Source organism: Pteronotus mesoamericanus, unplaced genomic scaffold (assembly GCF_021234165.1).
Source record: "Pteronotus mesoamericanus isolate MK-2021 breed Mesoamerican mustached bat unplaced genomic scaffold, CSHL_Meso_final scaffold_21, whole genome shotgun sequence".
Classification (NCBI taxonomy): Eukaryota; Metazoa; Chordata; class Mammalia; order Chiroptera; family Mormoopidae; genus Pteronotus; species Pteronotus mesoamericanus.
The window spans coordinates 30,625,199-30,643,661 of record NW_026555310.1 but is presented as its reverse complement, the minus strand read 5'-3'; the positions used below and the strand labels follow the sequence as shown (position 1 = coordinate 30,643,661).

At 37.6% G+C, this 18,463-nt stretch overlaps 1 protein-coding gene across 1 annotated transcript in view; it reads right to left on the bottom strand.

Moving 5' to 3' along the window:
* Positions 1-1,670: 1,670 nt before the first annotated feature.
* The window catches only part of CLEC2A (C-type lectin domain family 2 member A), a 35,751-nt gene continuing 18,958 nt past the window's right edge, over positions 1,671-18,463 (bottom strand). The window contains exons 2-5 of the mRNA XM_054590830.1: positions 12,456-12,533; positions 10,235-10,428; positions 8,821-8,924; positions 1,671-1,779 (exon numbers count right to left, since the gene is read on the bottom strand). Of these exons, the coding sequence (XP_054446805.1) occupies positions 1,671-1,779; positions 8,821-8,924; positions 10,235-10,428; positions 12,456-12,533 (485 nt within the window). The remainder of the gene's footprint in view (positions 1,780-8,820; positions 8,925-10,234; positions 10,429-12,455; positions 12,534-18,463) is intronic.

Below are 18,463 nucleotides of genomic sequence, written 5' to 3'. Positions count from 1 at the left end.
TCTCTTCTGATTGGGAGGAGGGTCTTTTCCCTACAATGGTGTGCTCTAGCAGTGTCATGGCGTTTGTCCGCCCCCGTTCCCCTTCTACTTGTGGTATGAGTAAGGGTGCCATTTTACTTTTTTAAATTGAGTTGGGGTGACATCGGTTAGTGAAATTTTACAAGTATCAGGTATACAATTCTACAGCACATCATCTGTCTACTGCATTTTATGTTTACCACTCCAAGTCAAATCTCCGACATCACCATTTATCTCCCCTTTATGTTCTTGCTGGTCAATGTTTCCTTCATTTTGGATTAATGTTTGTAGCCAGTCCTTGTTGTTGTTTACTTCTGGGGTCACCAAAGGAGTTTTTCCTACCATAACTGTTTTCCTTTGATCATGCCTGGAGGTGGGGATTCTGATGAGAGAAGCTAGGGGCTTATCTGCCTGTGCTGTCCTACTAACCTCCTCATTCCACTGGTTAGTTTTCCCTAATTCTTCCTATCTTGCCTCACTTTCACAGAACGAGAAGTGAAAAACAATTTTAGTCTTTCACTTTATCTTCCAAGCTCTCCGTCATTTTGCAATGGGAGGGACATCTGCCAGAAATGGGGGAGGATTTGGGAGGTACTAAGGACAGCACAAGTGTATATTGCCCTGGCAACCAGGACAAAGCACACATGACTACTTCCACCACACAGGGGGTTCTGGGGGAGTCTTCAAAAGCAGAGTGTGTGGAAACGCCACAGGATTTGCAGTCCCCTCTCCTGATAGCCCAAGTCATTCACCAGTTGCTTTGGTATCCAGGCTGGCAGGAGGAGATTGCGTGGTCCAGAGGCGTTCCCAACACCACTTCTGCAGCAGTACCGGGCCTCCCTGGAGAGCAATGGGCCCAGGTCAGTGGGCTCTGGGTGCTGTGCAGCTGGGCAGCAAACCCTGCCCCCACCATGGGAAGCTGTGCCTGGCAGCCACCGGTCCTGCTGCCCACATGTGCTACTCCAGCACAGATTCAGTGAGCAACAGAGCTGCCATTGTTGCTCCAACTGCTCCAGCCTGAGCAGGGCCTTGGACCCACCACGCAGACGCACCTGAAGGTGCTCAGCCAGTTGGTGCTTTGCACCTTGGCCGGCTCTGGAAGTCATGTAGCCAGGTTGCCGGTGACAGGCCCACAGCTTGCACGACAGTGCCACTGTGTATTTGCAGCAGTGGTCAGCAGCTTCCCCAGCCAGGTCTGGAAGCTGCCTGGCTAGGAGCATAGTAGCACTGGTGAGATGACGCAGAAGGGACAGGGAGCAAGGACTGGACCGACAGACAGAAGCAGGAGGAGCAGCACGCACGGATGCAGGACCAAGGGACACCTGGAGCAGACCATGACCAGAAGCATGCTTAAGCCACCTGTGGTTTCCCAAGGATGGCACTTCTAAAGGGAAAGGGAATTCCAGGTGTGGCCTACAACCAGTCGGGCCTGGCCGAGGGTGTCAACGTTATTTTTCTTTGGATATTTTTTTACAAAGGAATGGGTTTTGGGGCAGAAACCTACCTTTATTTCAAATTGTATGGACATTAAATAAAAGTTTTCTTTTTCCTTTCTACAGAGCTTTGTTTCCAAAAAGTTTTGCCTGCATGGCAGCTAGTGTTGGGACCCCCACTGGCTGGGTTCAGTAAAAATTTCCCAATTTTTTCCTCTATTAAAATTTAGGTTTGCTGCAAATCCATTTCATATCATCCAATCCTCGGGAACTATAGACTCCATCAGCATTCAGAAAAGCAAAAGATCCATTCCCACTAATTTCAAACCTAAAAAAAGGAATAACCAAAATCAGTTTGGAAACCATTTTCAGCTGTAATCAAAAAATAAAATTAAAAAGAGTGATTCTACATGTTTTATACAAAACACTGAGCTCCATACTCACCCATCACCATAAGCCACACAAAAATATCTGGGACATTAAAGGAAAGTAACACTGAATGTAGGTATTTATTATTAGTGTAATGTGTAATCTTATTCAGAACAATAGGAAGATGATTTGGATAGACATGGATAAATCAGTGATATAATTATACCTCCAGGAGGAGTTTCAAGATGGTGGAGGAGTGAATAAGAAGTCACACTAACCTCCTCCCAAGCTAATCTGGAATTACAACTAAATTGTGGAGAGACTACCCGGAACAAACAACTGAACAATATTGAGAGAGAAGCCTTATAACCTCGGACAGAGAGAAGAATCAGCTTTAGCACAACCTGATTGGTAACACCACCTGACTGGTAAGGAGTGTGGTGAGACTTGAGAAGACTGGCTGGGTGCCCGCAGGGCAACACCAGAGGGATATTTAAATGGCCAGCTGGATCCCCCTGAGAAGAGTAGGGTCTAAACAATAAGTGGGGAACCACAGACTACAGCTCCAGAGCCCAAAAAAGTACACAGATAACAGCCAACTTCAAAAAGCAGCAGGGTTGCTCTCTGCCAGAGAAGGAGGGCTGGAGATGCAAAGAGCCATTTAAAGGGCCAATGCATAGATTTTTGTTTGCAGCCTCTGACCCTGGGTGCTGGCAAAGGCAGGGCAGAGTGGACTAGAGATGCATGAGGAGAGACTGGGAAAAGAGGTTTTGGGGAGAAAACTGAGAGAGTAGCCAGCGGGATCCTGGTGCTGACTCATTTCCCATATGGCAGCAGCCATCTTGCTCAGGCAGACCACTCCCCTGAGCAGCAGCAGCCTGAGAGGAAACAACAGTCCCACCCTCAAGTAGGGACTCTACCCTGGTCCTGTGGTGCCTAAGCCTGAGTGCCGAGTGCAGAATGACTAGATTAACAACTGAAGGAGACAGCAAGAGACAGTAGTTTCCTGGAAGTCTCAGACTACCTAAGGTCAGAAGGGATCAACATCTGACATCATCAGGGGCAGATCCAGAAAGTAAAAAACAGCAGTAAATACTAGAGGCTACTAAGACAAAATCCATCATGGTCTCTTCCATGATTTGTGGTATTTTCTTTACTACACAGTTTTTTAACGTTCATTTCAGGTCCATCAAGTTTGTGCATATGAAGTCATTAGATTTTATAATAATAGTTTATTTCTTGCCTATCTTCTAATAGTCGTAATCTCTTTACAGCCTTATTAATACTGGCTCATTTGCTGTAGATAGTGGAATTACAAGGGAGAATTATTTTTGAGGCTGTGGGTTTGTGGTTTTGTTCTGTCGGCTCCTGCACAAAAACACATAAGATGTGGTGGGCAGAGTGACCCTCGGTCAACCAGCTGGAGGGGAAGACCCACCAAAGAATGACCAAACAACAATCAAATGCCAATTATTTCCAGAGAGCCAATATATACCACATAAAAGACATCCAAAGAGCATCAAATTCAGGAGATCAAGGAGACTGCACCACTGAATATTAGAGGTCTCCTACCATAGAAGTTCACACCACAAAGTCAGAGTAGCAATATTTATATCACAAAATAGATTTCCAAACAAAGGCCATAAAAAGAGACAGAAGGACACTTCATTACACTCAAAGGAAGAATCCATCAAGAACAGATAAACATTGTAAACCTATATGCATCAATATATATATTTCCAAATATATAAGGAAAATCCTGGAGGACTTCAAGAAAGATATAGATAGCTACACACTGATCGTAGGGGATTTTAAAACCCTGCTGTCAACAATGGATAGCTCTTCCAAACAAAATATCAACAAGGATATTGTAGAACAGAAAGACACATTAGATCAAATGAACTTAACAGACATATACAGAATCTTTCATCCCAAGAAGTAAAATACACATTCTTTTCAAATGCACATGGAATATTTGCAAAGATAGACCACATGATAGCACACAAAACAAGCCTCAACAAATTCAAGAAAACTGAAATTATAACAAGCATTTTCTTGGACCACAGGGGCTTGAAACTAGATGCCAACCTCAAGGAAAAAACGCAAAAAAATTTGAAACTCATGGAGACAGAATAGCATGCTATTAAAAACAACAAATGGGTCAATAATGAGGTTGAATAAGAAACCAAAAAGTTTCTGGAAACAAATAAAAATGAACACACAACAGTCCAAAACCTATGGCACACAGCAAAGGCAGTCCTGAGAAGGAATTCATAGCAATACAGACCTACCTAAAAAAGGTAGAAACATTTCAAATAAATGACCTAACCTTATTTTTCAAGAACTGGAGAAACAACAACAAACAAAGCCCAGAGTGAGTAGAAGAAAGGCAATAATCAAGATCAGAGCAGAATTGAATGACATAGAGAGTAAAAGAACAATTCAAAGGATCAACAAACCCAGGAGCTGATTTTTTGGAAAGATAAAAGAAATCAACAAGTCTTTAAGCAGACTCATCAAGAAAAAAAGGGAGAGGACCCAAATAAATAATATCAGAAATGAAAGAGGAGAAATAACAACTGATAACATAGAAATACAAAGGACTGTAAGAAATTACTATGAAAAAATATATGCCAAGAAATTTGAAAACCTTGATAAAATGGAGTAATTTCTAGAAAAATATAACCTTCCAACACTGAATGAAGAAGAAGCAGAAAGCTTGAACAGACTGATAACAGCTGGTGAGATTGAAGCAGTAATCAAGAAACTTTCAGCACAGAAAAGCCCTGGACCAGGCAGTTTCACAAGAGAATTTTACATAGCATTTAAGGAAGAGCTAATCCCTGTCCTTCTCAGGCTATTCGAAAAAATTCAAGAAGAAGGAACATTCCCAAAGTCTTTTTATGAAGCCAGCATCATCCTAATCCCAAAACCAGATAAAGACACAACAAAGAAAGAAAACTACAGGACAATATTGCTGATGAACATAGACGTTAAAATCCTCAACAAAATATGGGCAAAGCACATCCAGCAATACATTAAAAAGATCATCCACCATGATCAAGTGGGATTCATCCCAGGGATGCAAGGATGATTCAATATTCTCAAATCAATAAACATAATACATCACATAAACAAAAGGAAGGACAAAAATCACATGATCGTATCAATAGATGTGGAAAAAGCATTTGCTAAGTAAGGTACAGCACCCATTTATGATTAAAACACTCAGAAAAGTGGGAATAAAGGGGGCATACCTCAACATAATAAAGGCCATACATGAAAAACCTATAGCCAACATCATACTCAATGGCTGAAAACTAAAAGCTTTTCCACTAAGACTGGGAACAAGGTTGTCCACTTTCACCACTTCTATTCAACATAGTATTGGAAGTCCTAGCCACAACAGTCAGACAAGAAAAAGAAATAAAAAGCATCCAAACTGGAAAGGAGGAAGTAAAACTGTCATTGTTCACAGATGACATGATAGTGTACACAGAAAACCCCACAGACTCCACCAAAAAACTACTTGACCTAGTAAGTGAATTTTGAAAAAAAGCGGGATACAAAGTCAATATTCAGAAATCGAAAGCATTTTTGTACACCAACAATGAAATATCAGAAAGACAAACTTGGGAAAAAAATCCCGTTTTCTATAGCAACAAGAAAAATAAAGTACCTAGGAATAAACTTAACCTAGGAAGTAAAAGAACTGTACTCAAAAAACTACACAACACTGGAAAAAGAAATTAAGGAAGACACAAATAAATGGAAGCATATACTGTGTTCATGGATGGAAAAATTAACATCATTAAATTGTCCATAAGTTGTTCAAAGCAATTTATAGATTCAACGCAATCCCTATTAAAATACCAATGACATATTTCACAGGTATAAAACAAACATTTCAAAAATTAATATGGAACCATAAACAACCCCAAATAGCTGCAGCCATTTTAAGAAAGAAGGACAAAGTAGGAGGTCTCACAATACCTGACATCAAACTATATTACAAGGCCACCGTAATCAAAAAAGTCTGCTACTGGCATAAGAACAGACACATAGATCAATGGAACAGAATAGAGAGCCCAGAAATAAACCCATGTCTCTGGGGTCAATTAATATTCAATAAAGGGGGCAGAAGCATAAAATGGGAGTAAAAATATTCTCTTCAACAAATGGTGCTGGGAGATCTGGACAGGTCCATGCAAAAAATTGAAATTCAACCACCAACTGACACCATACACAAAAATAAACTCGAAATGGATAAAAGGCTTAAATATAAGTCACAACACCATAAAAGTCCTAGAGCAGAGCATAGACAGGAAACTCTCAGATATTCCACACAGCAATATTTTCACCAATATGCCCCCTAGAGCAAGGGACATAAAGGAAAGAATAAACAAATGGGACTTCATCAAAATAAGAGGCTTCTGCTTGGCTAAAGAAAACATCAGCAAAATGAAAAGGAGACCAACCGTATGGGAAAATGTATTTGCCAATGATACCTCAGACAAGGGTTTGAGCTCCAAAATATTTAAAGAACTTACACGACTCCAAACCAGGAAGACAGACAATCCAATTAAAAAATGGGCAAAGGACCTGACCATACATTCTACAAGGAAGACATACACAGGGCCCAGGGACATATGAAAGGATGCTCATCATCACTAGCCATCAGAGAATGCAAATTACAATGAGATACCACTTCATACCAGTAAGAATGGCCATCATAAACAAATCAACAAACAACAAGTGCTGGTGAGGTTGTGGAGAAAAGGGAACCCTAGTGCAATGTTGGTGGGAATACAGACTGGTACAGACACTGTGGAAAACAGTTTGGAATTTCCTCAAAAAGCTGAAAATGGGACTTTTGACTCAGTGATGATGGGATTATACCCTATAAATCCCAAAACACCAATTCAAAAGAACCTATGAATCTCAATGTTCATAGCAGCACAATTTACAATAGCCAAGTATTGGAAGCAACCTAAGTGCCCATCAAGAAATGAGTGGATCAAAAAGCTATGGTACATTTACACAATGGAATACTGCACAGCAGAAAGAAAGAATGAGCTACTACCCTTCATGACAGCATGGATGGAACTGGAGAGCATTATGCTAAGTGAAATAAGCCAGGGGGCAAAAGACAAATATATTATGTCACCTATAAGTGGAACCTAAACAACAAAACAAGCAAGAAAAACATAACCAGCAACATTGAAAGAAAAAACAAACCAACAGTAATGAGGAGGGCGGGCTGTTAATGGAGAAAAAGGGCAAAGGTCAAGCCAAGAAATGCGTATAAAGGACCTATGGACAAAGGCAAAGTGGGAAAGAATTGAGGGAGGGAGGTTGGGGAGAGAAGCAGGGGAAAGTGGTGGCAGGAAAATGGTGACAAATATACAAATGTATTTGAACAATAAAAATTTTTTTTAAAAAATTTAAAAATTTTAAAAAAAGGAAGCCAAATATGTTACAATGTTTAGGGAAATCCTGAGGTCTTCTTACTATTCCCCAACTACAATCCTCAAGAGGCAAATATTTAAAATTATTTTTAGTTTTCTATGTCATACTTATTTTTGTATTTTAAAATACCATATTAAATATGATTTTAATAAAAAAATAATTATACCTCCATATCTATATACATTTACCTATATCTACTCTTATCTATTTATCTATCTCTATCTATCTACTGTTGCTAAATCCATAGATGTCTGGAATAATTTTAAAAAGTAATTTTCTCATACTCATTGATACAGAGAAAAGATGGATGATTCACAAGGGGTGAGGGGCCGGAATTCTGGGTGAAAAGGTGAGAAGATTAAAAATACAAACTGGTAGTTACACAACAGTCACAGAGATATAAATTACTGCATAGGGAAAATAGTCAATAAAATTGTAATAACTATGTATGGGGTCAAGTGGGTACTGGAAATATCGTGGGCACATTCAGTAAAGTAGATGGTTGTCTAACTGCTATGCTGTACAACTAAAACTAATATAGAATAATTTTAAAAATAAATTGTAATTGAAGAATATAAATAAATAATAAATAAATAGCAGTTTCCTGGTCTATTTTTAGCCAATGTTTCTTTTTGAAAGTAGTAAGATTTATATTTATTTGGTACTTTTGCAGGATACTCAGATAAAAACTAAAAAAGACTACTTACAATATTGTATTTATTCATTTATTCTGTTGATGACTGAAATTTCCCCTTTTATTGTAATAAACATAATTAGTCCTACTGTACATATTTCAATATTTAATTTTTAACTAGCACTTAATGAAATATTAAGGCAGGAATAGATGTGTAGAAAAGGAAAGAATTATAGTTCTTGCAGGTAAATGGTGTGTAAGTGAGAAAACAACATTCACTCAAGAAGCTCTTAAATAAATAATATTGCTTGTGATGGACATTTGGAAAGTTAAGGACAACTAGATGTTCTCTATTTAAAGTAGAAAGATCTTGCCCTGGCTGGCGTGGCTCAGTGGATTGAGCACCAGCCTGCAAACTAAAGGTTGCCAGTTCAATTCCCAGTCAGGGCACATTCCTGGGTTGAGGGCCAGGTCCCCAGTAATGGGAATGTGAGAAGCAATAGCACATAGATGTTTCTCTTTCTCTCATTCTCTCTCCTTCCTTTCTAAAAGTAAATAAAAACTTTTAAAAAATAAAGAAGAAAGATCTTGTATAATATAAAGTCAAGTAGTTAGAAAAGGTGCAAAAAATATTTGTGCTTTGGCTTGGAAATGGCAAAATAGTCAAATTTGAATTAGCAATAGGAGGGTTGATTACCAAAAGTTTGACAATGAAAAAATAAAATGGGAAGCAAATAAAAATAAAATAAAAAATTTCACTGTGTCATTTAGCAAGGTAGAAGGAAGAGGGTTGTTCTAGAGTATGTTTCAGTGTGAAAGGGCACATATTGCAACTCAAAATGATTTATTTTTTTTCCACAATCAGAATAAATCTTTCCTACTAAATTTGAAACTCACCAGGCATTGAATGTTTGGCCATTTGTCCATCTCCAAGGCTCTCCTTGTTTTCTGCTCAACCCAATCCAGTGCATAAGCGTTCCTGTGTGGTTCTTCAAAAATTCCTTTCAAAAAATCACAGTGCGTTCTTTTTAGTAGTTTAGAGTGCATTGTTGAACATAATTTTCACCCAGTCAGATTTTATGCTTTATGTATTAATTTGTATGCCCTAATGCTCTACAGCAACAAACAGCACAGATGTTTAGTTTGGTTTTACCTGGAAGATTTTTACTCTGCTCTTTTATTTCTTACACTCTCTGGGCTGCCCTGACTTGAATTATTTTTAAAGGTAACTATAATGTCTCCATTGGGAAATTGATTAGAAAAACATTTGACTTCCTATTCTAGTTCTTATGCATAAACTATCAGTATGTTTAAGTCACAGAGGGAATGACACAGACAATAAATGAGTATGATATTATGCCTATCTGGGTGGCAAAATCAGGAGCTAAGCAGTTTTTATGGGAACTAATGCAGCATGTTCTTAAAGGTGACAGAGAACTAATGCTTATATTTTGTTTTGTGCACAGCTTTGCTCTCAAAATCATGGAAGTGGGATTTTTGGGGGGAGGGTAGAGGATTTAATTGAAAGTATAAGTATTGCTAAAATATCAAAACTCGGTAATAAATTATTTTGACTAAATGTCAGAATAAGAAGGTCACTGCTATTGTGTTTTCTCATAGAATCAGAAACCTAGTTAACTTCTGAATATCATTTATTGCAACACAAAATATTGAGTGGTGAGTAGAGTCTCTCCTCTATGGGATCCTCACTATAGGACCACAGATCAACAGTCAGCTTTTCCTTACAAACAATCTCTGTTACCTTTAGCTCTGGAGTCCAAGTCCCTATTTCTTTGTCCTCTCTCATTTATTCCATTCATTGTCTCATTTTCTTCAAACTGTATGGATTTTGTTTGCATTTTCATTTCTAAATTTCAAGAGCCTTATCTTTGGTTTATTTCAATTTTCCCAGACTATTCTTGAGAGAATACAATTGTAAAGGTATTAAAAACAATCTATTTAATAATTTAAGAACACTGAACAAGACTTTAGCTATATAAACAATATACATTGTGATTAAGGACATACCATCACAAGCTAACTTCCTTGTGTTTAAATCCCAGTTCAACATGTTATGGCTGTGTGACATCACTGGGTTACATACCGTCTCTGTGCTTTACTTTCCTTGTCTTTTAAAGAGGGATATTTGAACATTTACTTCACAAGCATTGTTTGAAGATTACATAAGTTTTTGTAGTTTCATTGCTTAAAACAGTCTGACTTCCATTACTGAGTATTAACTTTTGCCATTTTTCTTCCTTTTTGTGCAAACTTAAACTCTGAAATAATTGAAAATTATTCCTTTTCTTACCAGATCTTTATGTGTATCAATCCAAGCAAGTTCTGATCTCTGTGAACTGCAAAATGTTTTACTGCCTGTCCAATTTCTGGTATCATCAGAAAAATAGAAGCACTTATATCTTACTTCAATCCATTTTCCTGGACATTTTATAGTTTGGGGATTTTTTATAGCTTGGGAGTTTCTTGAAGACAGTATTATGCATACTGAGAAAAAAGAGAAAGAAATGGTCAAATTTTTAAAAAGTTAAAATGTATTTCTATTCATTCTAGTGAATCAATTTTACTTTTTACTCCCATGGTTTGAGCTTCATTCATGCACAAGTGAATGAATTCAATTCCTCTGTCTGCAAAGAAGACATTTAGTGGTCAGGTAATCAATACTTTAGCTTCTTTTCCTGGCTTCCGTTTTGAGAAATGGAACCACCAGCCTCTCATGGTCTCTACTGACACCCTAGGAAAACAACGCATAACATTGAGCAGTTAAGGAAGAGACCTAGAGACCTGGATATAATTTAAGCCCCAAGGATTAAGGTAACAAATGAAGGCTTCATTTTACCATGAAGACATGAGAAGATCATAGACAAAAGAGGATATAAAAGCTATGGAAGTGAAACTTGCCATAAGTTAAAAACAAGTCATTGAAATATGAGTTAGTGAAACATCTCTTCTACTTCAACAATATTCAGCGCCAAAGGAACTGGAATAATAATGAATATATGTGTATTGTTTTGAGAATTTACTATTTCAGGTTTTTAGTTAGGTGTTGAATAATGAGAATAAGATACTGTCCCTGCCCTCCAAATGTTTGAATAACTTAATGAGACTAAGAAAGAGCAAAGTAACCCTGAGTGGTATGGTTCAGCGGGTTGAGGTTTATCCTGCAATCCGAAAGGCTGCTGATTTGATTCCAGGCCAGGGCACATGCCTGGTTTGTGGGCCCGGTCCCCGGTTTGAGAGCATGTGAGAGGCAATCAACCAACGTTTCTCTCGTACATTGATGTTTCTCTTCCTCTTTTTCTCCCTCTCTTCCCCCGCTCTAAAAGTAAATAGATAAAATCTTTCAAAAAAAAAAAAAAGAGCCAAGTAAATGTTCAAATGTAGGGCTAACTCCAAAGCTGTCTCTCCTCACTCTGCAATGACTGTTTATTTTTGTAATATTCAGAGCGGATCGAGGCTACTACATGTGGGTAATAAAATATATTGTTTCCACACTTTCAAAAATCAAATTAATCAATGTATGTAAATACCCCTTATAGAAACCCTTCTCTACAAATGTTTAAATTGCAGATATTTAAATATTGATTAACAATGAGTTCCTAGGATTCTATGGTGACAGAGGAAGCTGTGAGCAAAAAGTAAATCTAGTACTCTTGTAAGTGACAAAGGAAACAAGAATCAAGAGTATAAAGTGTTACTTTAAGTGCCAATTTAAGTGCTAAATTAAGCAAAGCATGCAATGGACAAATGGACAATCAAGTACTGAAGACTATTAGGCCCTAGCTCAGTAATTAAAACCCAGCTTTGAATTCTTTTCACAAAATGAATCCATAGCACGTAGAAGAAAATAAATACCTTCCATTTTACAAATCTACTCTAACAGAGGAAATCTTGCAACATATCACATGTTATTATTTTGGTTTTTTCTTCATCAAAATAGGGTAGAAATAAACAAATACTTCATAGAACCACTCTTAGTAATATTACTTACTTTTGCTCTAACAGAAATGAGAGTAAAGACATACTGTAATTATAGAGGGAGTGTTGCATGGTGGTTAAAATATCAGGAGTTATACAAGAATCACAATTCTGGCTCCGGAATTTATTTGTGAGAGGCAACTTATTCACTCTGCCCTCTATTTCTTTGTCTGTAAATGGAATTCATAATTATACCTATTTCATAGTCTTGTAAGAATTAAATATAAATATTAAAAGTAATGTATTTGACATTAGCTCTTTAATTCAAAGTACTCTCAATTAAAAAAATAGTTATTGATGTTGCTATCTTGTTATCATCTGAGAATATATGATTATTTTACTCCAAGATCAAGAACTCCTCTAAAGTCAAGAAGATGACTGTAAAACCTGAGAACTGATAGGAACCCAAGGAAAAATCTCTACAAACCTATTTATTACTCCAGAACTGAGAGATTGCACACAGAGCTTGAGATATGTATGTTTGGGCTTGCTAACCATATATAACCACAGAAAGCTTATGAATTAAATCCACTCACCTATTATTATAAATACCACTGAAATAACAGTAAAAGTGATGAGTGTAAGAGTCACCCAGTTGCTCTTTGACTTGTGAACTGCAAAATAAATAAAACATTTATAAAAAAATTTCCAGAGAAACTCTGAGTGGGTATTTATTTATTCATTTATTCTTCCATAATAATTCATTTATTCTTCCATAATAATCAGTCAAGAAACTCATTAAAATAATCTATCTCTTAAAGTAATAAAAGATAGAATGGCCGTACAAGGTGCTAACAGGGCTAAGTGGCAATGATTGGTATCGCTGTTCAGAAGGGTGGCAGGGGATGGAGAGATCACTTAGACATGATGGAAGGCTGGAGGAAAGGCAATGCTATTTCAAAATGTGGAAACATTATGAGTGGGGATTGTAATCAAGAAAGCATAAGGGTCATCAAAAGGTCTATGACTGGCCCTGGCCAGTGTGGCTCATTACAGGTTACAGGCCGGAGTGTCACCCTGTAACCTAAGTGTTGTGGGTTCCATTCCTGATCAGAGCACACACCTGGGTTGTGGGTCTGGTCCTCAGTCCGGGCATGTGCAATCCTTGGTCCAAGCGCATCTGATCCCTGGTCTGGGTGCACAGGGGAGACGACTAACTGATATTTCTCTCTCCCATTGATGTTTCTTTCTTTTCCTTCCTCTCTCTTTATAAAAAGTGGAAAACTAATGTCCTCTGGTGAGGATAAAAAAAATTTGTTTAAAAAAGGACTATGACCAGACAAATGGCTATAACAGATATATCAATTTATAAAAACAAAAGATGGGGAAAAAAGGAAAGTCATAAGATCATATAACAGAAGAATATAACTGCGGGGTAAATTGTTTTCTTTATCCTGTAAGCAATGAGGGGAAGAAGTTAAATGCATTTGAGCAAGACAATGTCAATAAAAGCAGTATTTTGTGGTGAGGAGAATGAATTAGAAAGGAGGTGGGATTTGGTACTCGTGGAAATGTTAGGAGATTACGAACAAACAGTAAAAATTTTATTAATGATTAAGATAATCTTGTCTGATACATTATTAGTAGATGCAGAAACAATCTGGGAGGAATGTGTGTGTACAATGTGTACACACACAAAGATATTTAAATATCAGAAGAAAAAGATTTGAAGAAAAAAATAAAAAAGAGCAGAGCAGGCCTAGTGAGTGAAACCTGAGTTTTGTCAGGGCGATAAATTTTACCTTTACCCATCTTTCTTACGTTTTCAGCTGGCATGAACAAAAAACAAACAATAAAAAACAAACAAACAAACCCAGATTGGTAAGAGTAAAGCACTGTATTAACTGGTGTAGGACACATTGCATGACAGAAACCTAAAAGAAGAGGAATTCAAAGCAGTGGCTTAGAACTCTGGCTTATATAGCATTTTTAACAAAATTAAAAAAAAAATCTACAGAGAAATGAGAGGACAAAGAAAAAGCAATGTCAGGCTTCCAAGGGTGGCAACTCCGGGAAGGTAAATAATCAGGAGGGAACTAACAGAGTAAGATGCACTGTCTCTGGACTGATAAGAGTCTGTCTCCAGCAAAGGGAGAATCCATATTCTGTCTTTAGACAGAACAAGAGGGGAAGGGCAGGGCAAGTTTTTCCTACATTTACTGCTTACTAATAACCTTCAGCTCAAAATAATTTTTATGTCAAAAAGCATACTTTGGGGTGATGTATTCTGGTTTCGTTCTGTTCCATGCTCACACTAAAAGTGAAAAGGATTCTAATAGAAGAAATACATCTGCAATATTTTCAGACAATTTGATTATATAAGAAGAAATAACGACAGAAGCAACTTTATTTCCTTTACTTTTCTTGTATGATAGCTTATAACTGCTAATGCTACACTATGTTAAACAGTACCAGTGAGCAATTGTTTACGGCTTGTTGTTAATCTTAAAAAAAAACCTGTAAAATTTCATTACTAAACAACATAAAAATGCTGTATAAATTTAACATATAACATTAGCAAGTTAGGGAAGTATTCTCTTATTCTTAGTTTCCCAAGAGGGTTTATCTCAGTCACTGAATGTTACCAAATGCTTTATATACATTTATTGAGTAATCATGTGGTTTCACTTTTTAAGCCTATTAGTGAGGTAGTTCTAGATAGTGGGGCAGGCAGCACTGGGTATATAAGACATTTTGGACAAAGGAGAAAGGGAAGGTATTAGATATCAGAAGAGAGAATGGACTATTTACAAGTAGTTGAGGAAAGGACAACACACAAGGCAGGAAAACCCTTCCTAGGCAACTCAGAAGCAATGGGACACGGGCAGGCATTTTAACAGGCACCTGCCTGAAGCCATCTTGTTTACTATACTTAATTCAAATTAGGCTAAAATGACATCCTAAACTTTCCTTCCTGAACTAGGTTTCTCTGTCTGAATCTCTTGGGCAAAAGGTAGCAAGGGTCAAAGCTTCTTTCTGAGTCTTTTGTTTCTTAATCAATATCCCCCAAAACAGCTTTGGCGTGGCAGAATTTTGGTCCCTTAACAACATGGGGATTAGGCATTTATATACCTCAAGAAGTGATCACTCCAATTTTTAAATATTTCTGATGGTTTTCCAAGGGGTGGGAGGTAGGGTGTCAAAAGGAAGAAGATTAAAAAGTACAAACTTTCAGTTACAAAATAATAATGTATAGCACAGTGGATTGCATCAATAGCGTTAATAACTATGTACGGTGACAGATGGTTACTAAACTTATTGTGGTGATCACTTTGTAAGGCATATATATGTTGAATCATGCTGTATACCTGAAACTAACATAATATTGTATATTATTTGTCGACTACAATTTAAAAAATGTTTAAATGATGGTTAAAAAAGGGGAAAATTTTGAAGACAGATTCACATACACGCAGAAATGCCCCATCAACGTGATAACGACCATCTACAAGCCAAGGAGAGTGGCTGGACCCCATCCTTCATTCTGTACAGCCCTCACAAGCAATCAATCTCACCAACACCTTAATTTCAGACATTTGGCTTCCAGAACTGTGGCACAATAAATATCTGATATTTAAGCTACCCAGTTTGTCATGCTTTGTTATGGCAGTTCTAGTAAATTAAAACACCAAAATACTTATAAACTAAAAGAAAATAGATTTTTGGAAGGTATAAAATGCCGTGTATCTAATGAGAAAAATGAAAAAATTGAAATAAATATTATAGTTATTGAAACGGTAATGTCAGAGTAGGCAGTTAGTTATTCACAACACAAGAAGGAACAAACAAAACCTAATTGTGTTGCGAAGCAGCAGTTTCACACTCACCTTGGGGAGTCACTGGCGTTGCTCTGGATGACATCCTGCTTAGTCAGCTTATCAGGAAAGACAACCTTATAGCCACCTAGGGTGTAATGGGAATTGCTGCCCGGAATTAACAGAGAGAGAAAGAAAAAGTTACCTGAAATACCTCCCACGCTGAGCGCATGCACAGTGGAAGTCAAGTGATGATGCAGACTATGAGGCATGCGCAGTAGGAGCCAAACTGGCGGCCACAATAAAGGGGCGGGGGGGGGGGGGGGGGGGGGGTGGGGACTAACCTGGGAAAGTCTAGGAAAGAGATTGAACAGAGGGAGGGCACCGACACAGGACAAGCCAAGAAGAAGGTCAGATAGTTTGAAAGAAAGCCTTGTCTTTCCCAAAAACCCAAGGAAATACATGCAATCTTAGCAAGGACCCTATAGCCGGCCAGCGCTCTGCCTCTCCCGAGAGGGTAGTATCACTTGTTGCTCTTCACTCTAATCTTGCCACTGCCGCTAATCTCTTTTGCCAGTGTCCCTAAAATACTTTTCCTGTGACACCACTGAAGAACCACAGCCTCCGGTAACAGCTACTGCTTGTACTCTACATTTTCAAAAAATCTAAAAGAGAGGACATGTGCTCGATTACTTAAAAATATCTTTATTCGTATAAGCCAGAAGTGAGCTATTTCTACCCATCCTTGGGCTGTGCAGGTTGAGACAGAAAAAAACATTCTTGGTTATAGGATGGGGCACAGCTGTGGTCACCAACTTCTTTCTTTTCTGTAAAAGTACTATAAAAAAAAACACATTGGGATGTAAAACACATACCATATAATTTACTTCAAGTGTCCTCATATACATAAGCTCGTTCCCGCTCTTGCAGATATACTTTACATTTCTCCTAAATCTTTTATTCCTTTACAGAGCTACTTCCTCAATTACTTTAGTAGTTTTCTGTAAGTAAATAAGTCGGCATTCTTAAGCTGTCCTGTGTTTCATCTATTTCTTTTCCCTTTTTTCTCACTCACCCAGTGAAACAGACTGTCTTGCCTGCTGTCACGTAGCTCTGGGATGATGATGGCAAATGTGATAAACCAGAAAGAGTATGAGTAAACTTGTTTTGGTATGAGCTAAAACTAGACAGACTTGTTAGTTCAGGAAAGCGAAAGAAAAATTGCCTCATCCATAAAAAGAGTATCATGAAATTAGCAAAATATTTTTATCTTCAGACAAGAAAAATCATGTTACTTGGCATATTGCATGCTACCACATGGACTATGGAATTCATATTATTATAGCACTCCATGTTATCTCTTGGAATTATCTCATTTAGATGGGGGGGCTCAAAAGTTGGAAAATTTTCAGTTTAGGAAATTGATAAGCCTAAGTAGTAAATGCATGTGAAAAACTGTTGTTTCAGGAACTGCAGATAAGGTCCACCCTGACCCAGGAAATCACAGCGATTGATCTTTGGGCTTCTCAAGAGACCATAAGCAATCAAGGTGCCCACGTTCAGTCACTGTGCTCCAGGTAGAGACATTCGGCCACCTGGGGTAAAGTAGGGCAACTAAAGACAACCCACTGCGTGGGGCACAGCTAGAGATGGCTGAGCCTTCGTGTTCCAGGGAGAGACAGCTTCCCAGGGCGAGAATGCTGCAGTTTTTTTAATCTAATTTTCCCTGAATTCCAAACCCCTCACCACACTTTGTTTTCTGTTATAAAAAGTCTGGCTTGCAAAGAAGTGCAGGACGGTCCATTAGAGTACAAACCCGCTGTCCTCTCACAGATAGCCGGTCATCTGAATAAATCGCACATAAAGATTCAATCCCTGTCTCTGCTTATTGGGTCTGGCAGGTGACAGGCAGCTCGAAAGCTGGCTTTTCCAGTTTCAATTTATCATTTTTTATAGAAAATCTATGCACAAATCATAAATAATTATACACACACATATTCATCCTTTACAGGTTGAAATGAATTTATTACTTGTGTGACCTTCAAAAAGTTACCTAAACTCTCTGTTACTAAGGGTATTTTTTTTTTCTGCAATGTTGAGAGCAAAACTTCCCTTATAGGAATATTACAATGATCAAATAAGATACTATATGATGCCTCGCATTTATGCCAAATGTATCTCCATCTGTCTATCTATCTGTTCATCTTTCTATCTATCATCTATTTATCCACATATTCAGGACACTTTTATCACTTTAAATCTGCTTATGCATTACAGCATATATATGGGCTAAAATAGAACTATGTATCCCTCACAGAACATTTTGTGTATGAAGCTGTATTATGTTTTCAAAATTGTATATTTTCAATTCAGAAATTAGATGACTGATCTACCTTCCTGGTGAGAGTCAGTATTTCTCTCTGGATTCGAGTATATATAAATATGCCCAAATTTGACAACCAAAACTCTGTGCATACTTTGTGTTTGCTGTGTGTGCAGAGCCATCCCTCCATTTATTTCTGTAAAATTATATATGGGGAACAGCAAACATCCCTTAAGTTTTGCTCAATCATGGTAAAGGCCTGGAAGAATAACCATGGAATGTCCAGAAACAAAGATGTTGATATTTTCTACATTCCAGATTCTCAGTAAGCAGTGATTTAATACATATATCAAAACTTCTTTATAAATACATTATTTTTTCTTAAATAATCTAAACATGCAATTTTGCTTATATCTACTTGTGAGTTTCTTGGCTGACTTTGTAGGTATTTTGCTCTGTGCTTTAT